The sequence below is a fragment of the Sorex fumeus genome, unplaced genomic scaffold (assembly GCF_029834395.1).
Source record: "Sorex fumeus unplaced genomic scaffold, SorFum_2.1 ptg000007l, whole genome shotgun sequence".
In the NCBI taxonomy this organism is placed as follows: domain Eukaryota; kingdom Metazoa; phylum Chordata; class Mammalia; order Eulipotyphla; family Soricidae; genus Sorex; species Sorex fumeus.
This window is the reverse complement of record NW_026606064.1, coordinates 47,722,102-47,738,077: the sequence shown is the minus strand read 5'-3', so window position 1 is coordinate 47,738,077 and position 15,976 is coordinate 47,722,102. Positions and strand designations below refer to the sequence as shown.

General features: G+C 34.7%; 1 protein-coding gene across 16 annotated transcripts in view; it reads right to left on the bottom strand.

Moving 5' to 3' along the window:
- CDC42BPA (CDC42 binding protein kinase alpha) overlaps positions 1-15,976 on the bottom strand; it is a 309,339-nt gene that overhangs the window by 63,470 nt on the left and 229,893 nt on the right. For 7 of the 16 annotated variants that reach the window (XM_056137674.1, XM_056137749.1, XM_056137774.1 and 4 more), the window contains 2 exons: positions 15,199-15,275; positions 8,119-8,157 (listed from right to left, as the gene is read on the bottom strand). In XM_056137674.1, coding sequence (XP_055993649.1) covers positions 8,119-8,157; positions 15,199-15,275 — 116 coding nt within the window. Of the gene's footprint in view, positions 1-8,118; positions 8,158-13,956; positions 14,005-15,198; positions 15,276-15,976 lie in introns of all 16 variants that reach the window. The other 9 variants (XM_056137680.1, XM_056137715.1, XM_056137741.1 and 6 more) reach the window with 3 other exon arrangements.

The following is a 15,976-nucleotide window of genomic DNA, read 5'->3' as shown; positions in this document are numbered from 1 at the left end:
AATTTTGTTCTTGAGAAGAATGAAATTTAATTCTTTATTAGTGCTAGATGAAAGTGAATGAATGAACCTATTGGTTTTGTGGTTGTTTCTAAAATAAATACTTTAAATTTAACAGCAGTAGAAATATTATATTGTTTTAACAATATTACATTAGTTGTACCCTCCTAGCCAAATATTTTAAAAATTGAAAAGACTTTAGTGGATTAAAACTGAGCAGAAAATATTTTACAATTACAGAAGGGAGGAGAGCTAGAACGGGGACTGAGTTGCATGTCTGCACGAGGCCGTCCCTTGGTTCAAGGCACTGCTTGGTCTACCACACTATTGGTGGGTGCAGCTCTGGAGAACTGCTGAGAATTGCTGGGGTGGCCAGGTAATCCTGGACGCTGCAGGGACTGAGCAGCAACTATCCACAACCCCTCACATTAACCTCCAATTTGGTTAGTGGAGAACTGCTGGGAGGCTCCTATCACCTCCCCGAACCTGAGCCCTCCTGAGCACCCTCTGAAACACCTCCCCATCCCATTAAAAATAAAAATTTTATGGAGTACACAGACTGAAGATTTAAGTAGATTAGTAGCACTGTAGCACTGTCCTCCTGTTGTTCATCGATTTGCTCGAGCAGGCCCAGTAACGTCTCCATTGTGAGACTTGTTACTGTGTTTGGCATATCAAATAAGTCACAGTTAGCTTGCCAGGCTTTGTCGTGCGGGCAAGATACTCTCGGTAGCTTGCCGGGCTCTCCAAGAAGGGCGGAGGAATCAAACCCGGGCCGGTTGGTCCAGTCGCATGCAAGGCAAACGCCCTACCGCTGTGCTATCACTCCAGCCCCATGTAGATTAGTAATATTAAAAACTACTAGGATTTTTTTAAAAATGAAGGATAATGAAGGCAATTTGGAAAAGAGTTATGGAATTTGTTCTGACTGTGTAGAGCAAGAACAATGCTTAGATCGGAGGTATCACATCAGTAAAAAGGGCATCAACTAAAGAAATTTTAAATTTGGATTAATTTTTTTCCCCTTCATTATTAGTATTATGGTTACTAGTTTACGTACTGATTAAGCCTGTAGTTGGCATTTGCTGGACCCACCTATGGCCTCCTAGGACAATGAGCATGGCAATTCTGGCAATGGACAAGGCAAGACTGGTGGGGTAAATCAGTCACCAATGGGGTCTGAGATTTTTAATTACTGGATTAAGGAGAAGAGGAAGAAGAAGGGTCTCAGTGAGGGCACTGGGACTTGGGAGAATAGTTATTTACTGATGGCTACAAATCATGTAATGTTTTAAAAACCCAAAAATGCTAAATTGAAGTATAACATCTGTCTAAAGGTAATGTAGCTGACTCATAAACTAGTATGTCTCATAAGTGAAGGAGACAGGCTTGAATCTCGTCTCTTGACTTTAAATTCAATACTAGATTTGTTGCTGCATCTTCTCAGCAGAGGTACTCAAGTTAATTTACATAAGCATGGAAGTTCTATGCGTTTCTTACCAGTGAACTTTCACCAGGAATTAGAGAGTAGAAGAAAAAATAAAATGGGATTCATAAGAAAAATTTTACAATTTTACTCAGAATAGCCACAGAGAAAGTAATCAGTCAAAATTATCTGAAATAGGACCCAGAAGGCAGAAATGATTTTTCACTTTCTAAAAGTTTCTTCCTTCTAATTTCCATAATATTTTATAAATTTCGAACCAATTAATAATCTATGAGGGCCAAATATACTAAAAATTAATAAGCAAAATAGTACTGATAATTTTTACAGTAAAAACTTAAAATTATCTCAAAGCTGGGGCACAGGAGAGCTCAATTAGCAGAGTTCATGCCTGGCATGTGCAAGGCCGAGTTCCATTCCTAGCACCCCACGGCCCCACAAGCATCATTGGGTTAGGCCCTGCTGTCCCTCCCCTCCAGCACTAAGTATCCCTACCTCCCTATCTCCAGCTTCACTTGCTGTGGCCTCTATTAAAAAAAAAAATACTCCAATATTCAAATAATCAAGAGTTAGCTGTCTCACTTTTTAAAGAAGTGTCCAAATGGAGAATCTGGATCTTTTTAATTAAATATACATTTCTGATCTCTCACATAAAGCCATTAGTGTACAGTCTGATTAAAAGACTGCAGTGAAGGATCCCGTGTGAAGGACAATGCTGTGAACTGATTACCTACAGTGGCTTTATACTTCTGCATCCAATTACTTTTAAAAAAATACCCTCTTCAAAATGACAAAGGAAGGGTCTCATTTTCAATAGTATTGAGTGGAATTTGACAGCAGGCCTGTTCTTTGATCCATGTGAACATACATGGTGAGAGAAGGGAGTGCACTGCTCATATACTTTCTTGCACATAAATCAGAATGCATGTCATTAAGGGAGGTGTTACATTATGAAAATTTCAAATCTAAAAGGACAAGCCTTTTCTGGTCCCGTTGTCAGTTCTTAAAACATTTATCAGCATGTTTCACTATGCTCAAAAAATGTGACAAAGGAAAACTGCTCAATCAATATTTAATAACCTTTGATGACACAAATTAGTCACTCTTAAAGAACTTGGCAATACTAATGAACTACTGTTTATAAAATGTTGTTTTCTAACAAAAATAAAACAGTAAGAATGAGAACAGATTTAAAAATTGTTTTCTTGGCTGAATGAGGTAAAAACTTGTTATTTAGACTATATAACATTTAATTAAAAGATAACCTATACTAATTGGAATAGTAATGAAGACTGCCATACTAAATTTACGAGCAGTGTGGTTTTAAAATAAAATTAGTTCCAGCATTCAAATAAAAATAAGTTAGTTTTTATATAGAAAGGAATAGCGGGCCTTAGAAATAATACAGGGGGTAAGGTGTTTGCCTTGCATGCAGCTGACCCTGGCTTGATCCCTGGCATCACATATGGTCCCTTGAGCATGCCACGGGTGATTCCTGAGCCCCGAAGTAAGAGCAAGTCCTGAGCATTACTGGATGTCACCCTATTCCCTCCGATTTTTTAAAAAAAATAAGTAGATACAAAGGAATACTATTTTGAAATGGCATGAATTGAGCATATTAAAAAATTGAAGGATGCTGTTTACAAAAATTCCTTAGTTTTTGGATAAAGTGAATTATAATGAAGTTTAAAAATTACTATTTTCTAAAAGCGTATTTCCTATGGAGCAAATTTTGGAAAAGATGAATAAATACACTGTAGAAAAAAATTTGGGTGGCGGGGGTTGGGGTTTCCCATGAAATGCTCAGGAGACTAGAAGATCACTCCCAACAGTGTGGGGAGGGGCCATGCAGTGCTGGACTGAATGAACTTCAGGCTTTGAACATGTTAAGACTTGTGCTCCAGTCCACTGGGCCATCTCCTACATCTACTGAAAAGTTGCTACTAGCAAACCTAAAAACACATCCAAATATTTTGCAAGGCGCTACTATGCTGAGGAGATAAGTAGAAAATCTTTTTTGGCAGGGGATTTTTCCTAAGAAATATTCAGGGGACTAGGATGTCACTTCCAGCAGTGTGAGGAGGAGCCCAGACAATGCTGGGGAGAAAACTTCGGACCTTGCACATATAAGCATATGAGATATGTGCCCTAGTCTGCTGGGCTCTCTCCAACTCCCACTGAAAAGTTTCTACTATTAAACTTAAAACCACACCCAACTATTCTGAAAGGCTCTACCAGGCTGGGGAGATAAAGGACTGGAATACATGCCTTACATGCACAAGGCCCTAAGTTCAATTCCTGCAATTCCTGGCTTCGCATATTCCCCCCCCCCCCCCCCCCAAATACTACCCCATACTCTAAGCACCAGTTGGCATGGTCCTGGTGGCTTCCAGTACCACACCCCTGGGCGGGGCATTAAGTCATTAGGCCCAAACTGCTAAATCCAGTATTAGCTGGCCTGGTTCACGGAATACCGCTTGGGATAATCCCACCAAAAAATGAATTCAACAATCCAGCTAATTAGATTTTAATATTTCGGATTCCTGCCAATGTAAACAATACTGGAAAAGTTGGTTTAAAGGTAAAAATAATAAAAACACAATACTACATACAAGTTTTCTGTATCTATATTGATACTATTTTCTATCAACAGGATTGAGGTACTGATTTTTTGGTTGTTTTCTTAATCGCACAGTGGTGCTCAAGGGGCAAGTGCTCAGAGGTCACTTGTGGCAGTGTTCAGAGAACCATGGAGTGCTGGGGATTAAGCTTTGGCCTCGAGCATACAGAGCATGCATTCCAGGTCCATTGAGCTATCTTTCTTGCCACAGACCATAGTTTTAAAAATGTCATTAATTTTATTTCTATTTGCATGCTTACTAATTATTTTTATAAATAATGGCTTTTTTATAATAATTTCCAAACCAAGCATTTAATATTCACAATTCTCAATGATTATGTGCTAGGATATACAGACAGCCTAAACAGTTAACTGAAACAATTAGCAATGATTCAACTGTAACAGGGCAGCAAAGCAATTAATAACATATTAATTATTTGTTAATTATTTGTCTATTAATTGTTAATTATTTGTCATTACAAATATAACTATTAATATAGTTAAACTCTAAGTTAAAAATTCTGTTATGAAAAATAAAGCATTAAATATAAAAATGATTTGAATAATATAGGATAAGCTAATAAATTTTATTTATATCAATATAGATATTGTAATTCAACGATACAAAAATAAAAAATTATAACAAAGGAAAATAGTAAAAAGCAATAAATATCTAATATTATTTAAAAACTAATCTACTGAGAATAAGGAATATCCAAGTATACATAGGCTTCTCCTACATTTTGTGGACTCATTCCTTTTTCTAAATAATACACTTAAAGTAGTAGCACTGCACTGTAGCACTGTCCTCCCGTTGTTCATTGGTTCATTGATTTGCTCAAGCAGGCACCAGTAACGTCTCCATTGTAAGACTTGTTACTGTTTTTGGTATACTGAATATGCCACAGGGAGCTTGCCAGGCTCTGCTATGCGGGCGGGATACTCTCAGTAGTTTGCCGGGCTCTCCAAGAGGGATGGAGGAATCGAACCCGGGTCGGCCTCGTGCAAGGCAAACGCCCTACCCACTGTGCTATCGCTCCAGCCCAACTTAAAGTAGTAATTCTGTAAAAAAGGAATTAGAGGCATCCATTATCACAAAATGCTGTTTTTATCTACTGCTGAAAAGTAGAAATCACTGAGTATCAACAGTTTTCTCCATGACACATAAAATTTCAAGTAAAAAGTCCACAACATTTTCTGAATTATTAGTTTTTCCAATGAATGATGCAAATTTTTTCAGAGTAGAATAGGAAGGCAAGCTTCTCCCTCCCTAGATAAGATCTGATTTGTGACCCACCTATCAAGACTTCCTTAAATTTCAAAACTGTGGTCTTCTTAAATAGCAAAAACTGAAATGATTGATATTTAAAATTTACTAGTGGGTCTTTCCCATTCCAAAAATAATTACAAATTGACTAAAGACAAGATCAAAATATTCTCATAATTGGGCCAATAGATACAGTACAGCGGGCAGGATTCTTGCCTTGCAAGGTCAACCAAGTTCTACCTTTGATACCTCATATGTCTTTTAAGCACCATCAGGATTCAGGATTTATTCCTAAGCACAAAGCCAAGAGTAAGTCCTGAATACCACTGGGTGTGGCCCCAAACAAAAATTTTAAAACTTCTCATAAGAAATTTGCTTTGAATTAAAGGGTACTAAGATTTGATAGGGATTTGATGCAGATTAAAAGATATGTAACATATTGTTTCATATTGGCAAAATAATTATATTTTTATTTTTGCATTTTAACAATTATAAAATTCTCAGTTAATAAAACATACCCAGTGTTTATCAGTTTTACTTTTTAGCATTAGGCTAAAAGTACTCTGGAAACAAAATAGCAAATAATTCAATGTTTTATGTTCAAAACCACTAAAAATACAACTTTTTAGTGATAACTAAACCATTAAGCTTATAATAAAAAAAACATAAAATGTTTTCATTGGAAAATAGTAACCTTATACTTTATCACTGTAAAATTATAAATGACTTAATGTTAAGACTAGCTATCTAATCTTACTAGCATTTATTCTTATTTGAATATATACTCTTAAGAATTTGCAAATATTCTAAGAGAACATAAAAAGTTAAATCACTTGATGTCTATTTATAATCTTTGATCCAAAATCTAAAAGAATAAATTGAGAGGCTCCTGTTTTCTACTGATAAAAAATTGCTTGGGACCAGTTCATATCATTTACGTTAAGATATTAACAATAGTATTGATACCAAATAGTTCTTACATTATGCTTAGCTACAGAACCTACATCTTTTAAGTGTTCAAATTATAAATAAATTAATTTACACAGCATTCAAACTGAAAAACAAGACTCTATAGCACACTAAAAAACTAGTTAACATTCAGAGTAATGCTTTATTTTTTACAAAATCTCAGGTGCTTAAAGAAATTTAATTTTATAAAAGAATTACATTTTTTCTTAGAAAAATCACTAATATTGAACATAAAAATGTAAGCTGCCAACAGATTCAAGGTTACTGTCCTGTAGGGTTATTATCTGTATGTCACCAGAATACACTATTCCCAGGGACTGCTGAGGCTCCTCACTATTCCATCACGGTGTTTCCAAGTAACTCCTGAGTAACTACTATTTCTCCAATCATTTCCCTCACATAAATCACCACTTTCCAGTGGTTGGTTTCTGAGACTGTTGGAAATTTTACTATGAAAGAAAAAAGGCAAGGGAAACCTGGAAAATTATCAAGTCGCCTGTGTTAAAATGAAAAGAAATTCTATCAATAGGTTTCAGTTAAGTGTGGTTTATATACATTCTTTAGAGTAAAGCCAGACTTAAGAGTAGAAATATTTTGTCATCTACATCTCTAAATTATTTTCTACTTATTTAAAAATTTTATAGAAACGTTCTTGATGACCAAGGAACCAAGTCTGAAAGTGAGATATAACCAATCTTTAATAAATTTTATCATATAACCTGATGAAAAAAATCAAAGCATTCAAAATTTAGCCAACTCACAGACTAATGACAAATCAAATGTAAAAGGGGATATAACATGTATCACTTCCTTTCTAGAGGTAATATAATATGGATTTATTTGATAAATCAAACACCCAATGGTCTTAACTGTACAAACATCAAAATTATTAAGAAATCAATTGATCCAGCAATCTTTTAATAAACTTCATTAATGAATGTAGTTAACAGTTGAACTTGGCATTCTACTGATCATATCATTGGTATCTGAACTGCACAGTCATTAAAAACAATAATTTAAAAATATGTGGTATTGGCTTAGTCATAATTATCTTACAATTAACCATCATCACAAAAAGTTAAAAACACAGGAAGCAGTGAGCCACCTCTACCTTCATAGGCCCTTATAAATCCAAGAATTTCCTGAAATTTCTACATCTAAGAATCCTGGGCTTAAGATGCTGATGAATACCAATGGCAATGAAATTGACAGGTGGAAGATAAAAATTTTGTATGTTTTATCACACTTTCCCTTTTAATACTAATATTTAACACTGTATATGAAAATCAGAACAAACAATGTCAGCTAGCCCACTGTTTCTCATGTATGGTGCTAGAATGAAAGTAGATAAAAGGAGATCTTTCCAGAGCTTCCCCAATTCTGGGATTATCAGAATATTGCAAGATAGGTGGTAGCTGGTGCATTTCAGATTGAGAAACAATGAGTGGGTCTTAGCTTAGGAAGATGTTTCACGTTTGTTTTATATCAGAGGCTTACTTAGAAGACTAATTATTTTGTACTTGGTCAATTTCAGAGGTATACTTTTGTGTCATTTAAAAAAAAATTATAATTCTAGTAGTTTGATAACACAACTTTAAATGAACATTCCTAAAGCTTTGCGGCCAAAGCTAAAAAAGAAAAATGTAAAAAGAAAATACAGAAAAGCACAGTAGCAATAGCAGGAGCAGCGGCACACAGCATGCAATAAGTGTAAGAATACACCACAAAAACGTTAGCGTGTTCTGCAACCATGAGCAAATAGAATAAAGAGATGGGGCAGAGGACATCGGGATGGGCACACACAGTGCAATAGTCTCTTACACGTCTGCCTTTGCTAGCTGGAGTACAGGACGGAGAGCGCTTCAACAAAGAAAGGAAAATACCACATGTTACAAATACACACACGACTCCCAATATTAGTACTGTGTTAACAGACAATAAAAACATACATATACAGCCACAATTTTGGGTAGATTGAAAGTACACATATTTTCATGGGGAAAAAAATGAAGCAAAGGACAGTATAGAAAAAGGTTCTCAGACTAGATCTAAAATTGATAATATAACTCTTATTAAACTGTGCACAAAGAACGTTCCTCAAAAAAACATAACCCATCAAGTTTCAGATAGGTTCTTTTCTGGAAAGGTTGGTTATGGCAACCTGAGACAGGAGAACACAAAGTTCTGAACATTTTATTTAAATGGCATTAAGCATTTAACTAGTCCTGCTTCAGAAATTTTTACTCTTTTCAAAGACAGTCCTATTAAGTCAGAGCTAAAGTAGACCTTCAGAATTATTCAAAATGGATTAAAACTGTTATTTCAATAATCTTGTTCATTCTTACTAGATTAATTAGATTGTTGGAAAAGGGATTTCACCTGACATTAAACAAGAAACCAGGAAAAATTAACGACATTTATAAGTAGTTAATAATTATGTCACAATATTTTTTCACATTTTGAAACTTCATGATATTGCAGACCTTTACAAACCCTATTTTTTCTGGATAATTTCCTATATTCAGTTCAATCTAACATTTACTGAAGCATCAGCAATCTTAAAAAATTAAGAAGGCATACCAGTTCAATTGCTTATCACAGCAATGCCATCAACAATGTGGCATTTGTTTTAACAGAGATGTATACAAAGTTTGCATGGAAACCTGGAGAAGGAATAAGTGAGTTTTTTTTTTTATCGGAACCTGGAGCAGAGAATTTACAAATGAAGTCTTCACATTATAGAAGATTTTAGCATTAGACATTGAGGATAGGAAACATCCTTTTAAAGTATTCTTTATCTTTAGAATAATTCCAGCAAGATTAGCAAATAGAACTCCTTCTTTCCATAGGGAACGGATGTGGAAACTGAATTGAATACTGTCACAAAGAATGAACAGCAATCAAAGATTAAAAGAATGTAGATTTCAAAACAAGTTTTTGGCCTTTAGTCCAGTCAGTCTTCTGTTACTCATGGCTCAGCACTCAGGGATCACTCCTGGTAAAGCCTGGGGTCCATACAGAAGAGTGCTGGAGATTGAACCCTGGTGGGCCATGGGCAAGGTAGTTAGCCTACCTACAGTACGATTACTCTGGCCAACCCCCACTGAAGAATTAGTTCTTTAAGAGTAAAAATATTGTCTGATTTTACATAAAGTCTGTACATTTAAAAAGTATTAATACTGAATAAATCCTTCTGAAATTCCACAATAGAGCTAGATATCTTTAACAGTGTTCATTGCTATGTTATCAGCTGACTTTTTCAAATAAAAAACAAGCACTTGGCTCTCCTTCCAGGAGATACTGCCCACAAACAGCCCCTCGGGCTATTTATTAAGCTCCTTAACAGTCAGGATCTTAGAGACACACAAACGAATCTCTGAACTTAGTGGCTTTTGGCAGAAATGCCTCCAGACTTTGCATTAGACCACTTGTGCTGGGTCACCCCAGATGGGAAAAGGTGGTGTCCCTCCGCCTATTCCCCGGCATGCTAGGTGGCTGCCTATCTTTCAGAGCTCACTGGATAATCCAGGTACGTGCTGACAGAGAGGAGACACATGGGGCCTCACAGGATAAGGGTGGAGCCGCCCCAATGAGACCTCTGAGATGCCACCCACAAACAGCCCCTCCAGCTACTTATAAAGCTCCTAATGGTCATGATCCCAGAGACTCACAAACAAATCTCAGAATCTCAACTGAGCGGCTCTTGGCAGAAATCTCTCCAGACTTATCTATTAAAATTTTAGAATTCCAAGATCACGAGGCTGCTCTTGTGGCCACGTGACATCATATACTATTCATAATCAGCAATAGAAAACAAATTGTTTAATGTTGCCTTTTCGGCAGGTCTGATTGTTGGGGGAAAATTCCAAATAATAATGGTGGGACTGGTATCGAAATACTGAATGTAACCAAAGTAGAGAGAGAGAGTAATGTAGGAATTATCTGCCACACAAGTAGGGATAGGGATGGGATGGGGGGTATACTGGGGTTTTTGGTGACGGAAAATGTTGCACTGGTGGAGAGATAGGTGTTTGATCACTGTATGACCGAGATTTACACATGAAAGCTTTGTAAATGTTCTCATGGTGATTCAATAAATAAATTTATAAAAATAAATAAAAAATAAAATCCAGAGTTTGTTCACCAAAAACAAAACAAAACAAACAAAAAAACCCAAGCATTTGGAGGCCGAATTCTAATACTTTAGTATCAATCATTGCACACAGAATATTACTACTCATGTAAAAAGTGCTAAATCTTAAACAGATAAATCTTACGATTTTTGGTATCCCAACTGGACTTTTCTAATGTAAGAGAGCATCAACAGCTTTAAATTTGTTATAATTTTACCAAAAATAAGTAAAAATAATTTTTGTACATTTGGCATTTTATAAAGCTAAAAATGAAACAAAATCATGATAGTGATATTATTTTCAGTGTTTAACTAAAAATCATGTATTTCCTATGTTTTCGATAGAAAAGGACAGTACAGAAGAGCAATAGAAAAGAACATCTCTTACTCACTCTCACATATCCATACCCACCCACAAACCATACAAAAACATACACCCATCATACATACCGTTGTTTTCTACAAACATTAAAATTGGATTCATAGCAAACACTGGAAATAACATGCTGAGGTGTGCAATCATGTATGTAGCTGTGTAACACCTCCAAATAACACAGAGCTGACAGCCCAGAAGAAGCACAAAAAATTAGAAGGGAAAACTGGGTAGACGCCCACTAAACTCAATGAGTGAAAACACTGACATGGAAGGCTTAACTTATACCTAAACACTCAGTAAATCCTCAGGCCATGACTTTAGCAACACCATTATGAGATATATGTTGGAACAAGCAATGTAAAGTAAATTTTGTACATGCTAAGGGAGCAGGCTTGGGGAGTGGATGAGAAACTGGAAACACTGGTGGAGGAAAGGACTTATTGGTGGTGGGACTGGTGCTGGAATATTAAATACCTGAAACAACTGTATTCTGAACAACTTTGTAAATTACAGTGTGTAAAGAAAAACAAAGTCTATGCTGTCAAATACAAAGAACCCAAAATATTGTTTTTATTTTTTATTTATTTATTTATTTTGCTTTTTGGGTCACACCCAGTGATGCACAGGGGTTATTCCTGGATCTGCACTCAAGAATTACTCCTGGCAGTGCTCAGGGATGCTAGGAATTGAACCCGGGTCAGCCGCGTGCAAGGCAAACGCCCGACCCGCTGTGCTATCACTCCAGCCCCCCAAAATATTGTTTTTAAATGGGTGCATGTTTTCAAGTCTTCACAATGATAAGAAATAATAATTTTCAATGATTATGTGATTCAACAATTCAGGAAGAAAATGAAGTGAATAATATTGATGATTGGGGGGTTGGGGAGATAGCACAGGAGTCAGAGGTACAAGCAGAGTGTTTGGTTTAATCAACCTTGGTTAGATCTATGGCAGAGCATAACCCCAGGCAACAAAGGCATCACGACAGTATCCCTGGACGCTTGTGTGAAACATCCAGCCAACCAGTGAAATATAACCTGTGAGTAGTTTGGGAGCCTCCCTCTATATATAGAGAAGCTCATGGAAAATAGTATATATATCTCCCCCCCCAAATATATTTGTGTGTGTGTGTGTGTGTGTGTGTGTAGTTTGGTGGAAGAATGAGTGAAGATGAAAAGAAGCATTTAAGTGAAATTGAACTGATGTACAAGACGCAAATTAAAGAAAATATAAGAAGGAAGAGAAGGGGCTAGAGAGATAGTACTGTGAATAAGGGGCTTGCCTTGTATGCAGCTGACTTGGGTTCGATCCCAGGCACTCTTCTGGGTCTCTAAAGCCCTGTGAAGAGTGATCCCTTAGCAAAGAGCCAGGAGTAAGCCCGTGCACCGCTGGGTCTGGCACACCCCTCCCAGCCCCTATCAGCAATGACCACAAAATAAAAGTAGGAAGGGGAACTAGTTTACACTAAGGAAATAATACAGGAATATTATTGATAGTCTAACAGAATCTTCATTAGTTCTCAACAAACCTTATGAGACAGTTCTGTCATTAACCTTATTTAGATTATTTCCTCCAAATGATTCATCTAGAGGCAGAATTTTAGTTCAACTGAGTAGTTAATGAACAAACTGAAAGACAAGAACTTAGGAATGAGGGAAATAAGCCTTTTAGAGCTGCAGTCTGAATTATTAAGAGTAACAGGGTTTATAAACACAAACCCTTTTACTTTATAGTTTGTCTTTGCATGGCTATAGAATTTCACTGTTTGTTTGAGCTGAATTTAAGTTAAGTAACTGCAAATGAAGGACAAAAACAGAAGTCTCCTGGAGGAAAAGTGAAAATAAGAAATTAGGCACCATAGCTGGGGGTGGCACTGGAGAGAGAACACTGAAGGCTGAAACTAGACAGGATCCTGGGGAAACATTTTCCTGAAGAATCTTCTCTGAGAAAAGCTAACCCATTTGATAAAAATACACACAATTATATTTAACATTCAGGAGTTTTGTGGGAGAAAAGGGAATAATAAGAGTAAGAAAGAAAATGTTAGAAAGGAAGGTTTCTCTAGTGGAAAGAACAATTACAAGAACTTATTCAACACATTCTTCTAATTCTCTTTCAGGTGAATGATACCTTTTTGGATATACTCTGCTGAATATTTACACTAGATTATAACATAAAATATACCATATATAAAGAAGATTTTTTTCATCATACTGCAAATTAAATAGTGTAATTCTTTGCTTCAAGAATAATTTAGAATGAAAATATGGACATTCTGGTACAAACATTAAAAATTACTATAATAATTTTTAAAATTCTGAATCAAGATTTTCCTCTAGTGAAAAATTATGCTAAATATTCCTTTGAAAATAAGAATGATGTTTAACAAAACACAAGGATGAAAATATTTAAAGAAGTTCCCTGACTTTAAAAACAATTCTATAAATAGTATTTCACTTGAACCTACTATATTTTTCATTACTACTAGGAAGACTGAATGTTCAACAGAATATTAACATTTAGTATGAGAAGAATTATTGTGCCATTCAATATGGGATAGACAGACTGCATACCAGGTGATTCTATAGAAAGAACTAAATTATATACATTAGGAATTTTACATTATAAAAATCTATGAATGTAAGAGCAAATGAATAAAGCAGTTCATCTATAGTATATACAGATGTCTATATCAATCACTTTCTAGAATAGGAAAGTAATTTTGTTGTCATTAAAATCAATTGTTATAATAAAATCTACTGAAGATTTCATTTAAAATGTTACTTTCTAATTACAGCAATGAAGATTCACATCTAAGAAATTCAATGGTAAAATAAACAAAATGGGAATCTGGAATAGAAATATCCATGAGGAAGGAAAATAAGCAATATTTACACATATCTATATAGTCACATTACAAATAAGGATATTCTAGTCTTTAGAACGTACTAAAAATGGAAATATAGATCATCTGATTGCCAGAGCACTTTTCAAAGTATGTTTAATAATGACAAACTTAAGAAAGATTCATATTTGCCTCACAAATAATCAAGTGTGCTTATTTCTAAAACTGCATTTCGAGGCAAATTCCATATCAATTCACTGATCTCTTTTACTGAAGGATGCATTGGTTTGAAAATCAAAGACTTACGTCATCCAAAAAATCAATCAGTGAAAATGAGGAAGAAGAAAAGGAATCCTATTTAACTAATACAGCAATAAAAAATAGAAAATATGAAGCAATTTAATAAGAATAAATCAAAAATTTATAAGACAGTTGAAAGGCAAAGGACATTAATTCAAATAAACAAATGAGTAAAGCAGTCACTACTATTGTTTTTTAAGAAACTTAAAAACTCATTACTTTTTAAAAATAATTTTTCCCCAAAAAATGAGATATAATTTATATACAACTCCAAAAAAGTAATAAAATGAAGCTCATGGCAAATAACTAATAATATAAACATTTTAAAAAGGTAATACCCAAAGTAAACAATAGAATCTATCTCTAATTTTCTCACTAGAATGTAAAGTCTTCTAGGGTTGGGTACTTGGTTATAACTATTTCTAGCACCTAACAGCGTTTCTCAGAAAGACATATGATTATCTGTTAAATAAGCATAGAATTACCAACAAACTTTCAGAGACCAAAACTTACTTTATATTATGGATCTATTTTTAGAAAAAAAACTTAAATATTAAAGAATGATAGTCATATCATCATTTTATTATTATGAAATCTGCCTTTTATACTACTATACTCTTGCACTCCTATTATGCTACTATATACTTTTATTAAAAAGTATCTTTTTTGGAACCAACATGTAGCCAATGTTCTGAATACATTCTGTATGCAGGAGCCGGCCTCAGTTCAATCCCAGGCACTGCATAATTCTCTGAGCACTGTCAGGAATGATCCTGACACACAGTTCTGGAAGTAGTCCCTGAGCAGCACACAGTGTGACCCTAAAGCAAACAAACAAAAAGTATTTCTTTCCCTTTCATATATTTTCAAAAAGCTGAAGTGATTTGAACTCAGAACCAGCACTATCTTACTACTTTAGGCTTTGACATGTTACTTACTGCTTTGAAAAAGGTGTCAAATTTATTTCAAAAATTAGGATTTTATCTGCACTTACTAGTTCTCAGAGGAAGAAATAAAAGTGCTTTTTACGTCATATAACAGCTCTTGTGTTCTCTTAAATACAAATGTGGTTTTATAGTTTCTGCAATTGTGGAGGAACATGTTCTTTTCCAATACATTTTTGTTTATCTAAGATTCTAGGTCTCCTTAAATGGAATGCAATAAAACACTTCATTAAATAGAAATTTTAAATCACAAAGTGGACTTTAAATTGGCCAATAGAGAATATCTGAAAGACTAAATACTTACTTCAAATTGATCCAGAGCATCGGTAGGCGTATTCAAAAATGCCAAGAAAGAATGCTGTGAGTCTTGGTGCTCTATACCTAGAAAACAGCAGCAACTTTTTTTTTAAAACTATAACAATTAAAACTAATTTTCATGGATAACCTTTTCTATCTTAGTCTTAAAAAACTTCATAAAATGCTGCATTTCAAAGATGATCAGTACTATTAACTCTACCAATTAAATTAAAATACCTTACTGTTTCTTAGAATATACTTTAAACTACATCAGTCTCCATGAATTTGGAGAATGAAACTTGCTCTTGACTTATATGAGATCTTCAATTTCTTTCTTTGTCCATTAGTACATCATAAAAAGCACAAGAAGTCTTTTGGTAGACTCGAGAAAATTTAGAAAGTAGGATGCTGGTTAAGTCTATTTCTCTAAGCTAATTTATCAGCAAACTTTCTGATTTGAAATACTCTATTAAGCATACAGTATGCATTAATACAAACAACATTTTAGAAGGACATAACATAGTGATACAACAAGTACATTTAATTATAAAACAATTTTTATCAAGGCATAAATTAGGTATTAACTATTCTTTTAATGATAGAATGAAGACTGAACCCTAGTTTTTTCTAGAAAATTAAAAATTATCTTGTGGCTATGGCATAACTTTAAATGCATAATTTCTAAAAAATAGAAATAGTCACAATTATATATACTAGAAAGAATAAAGAAAAAAGAATCTAGCATAGATTTTTTAATTTCCATATTCTCAGGAAATGATAAAAGC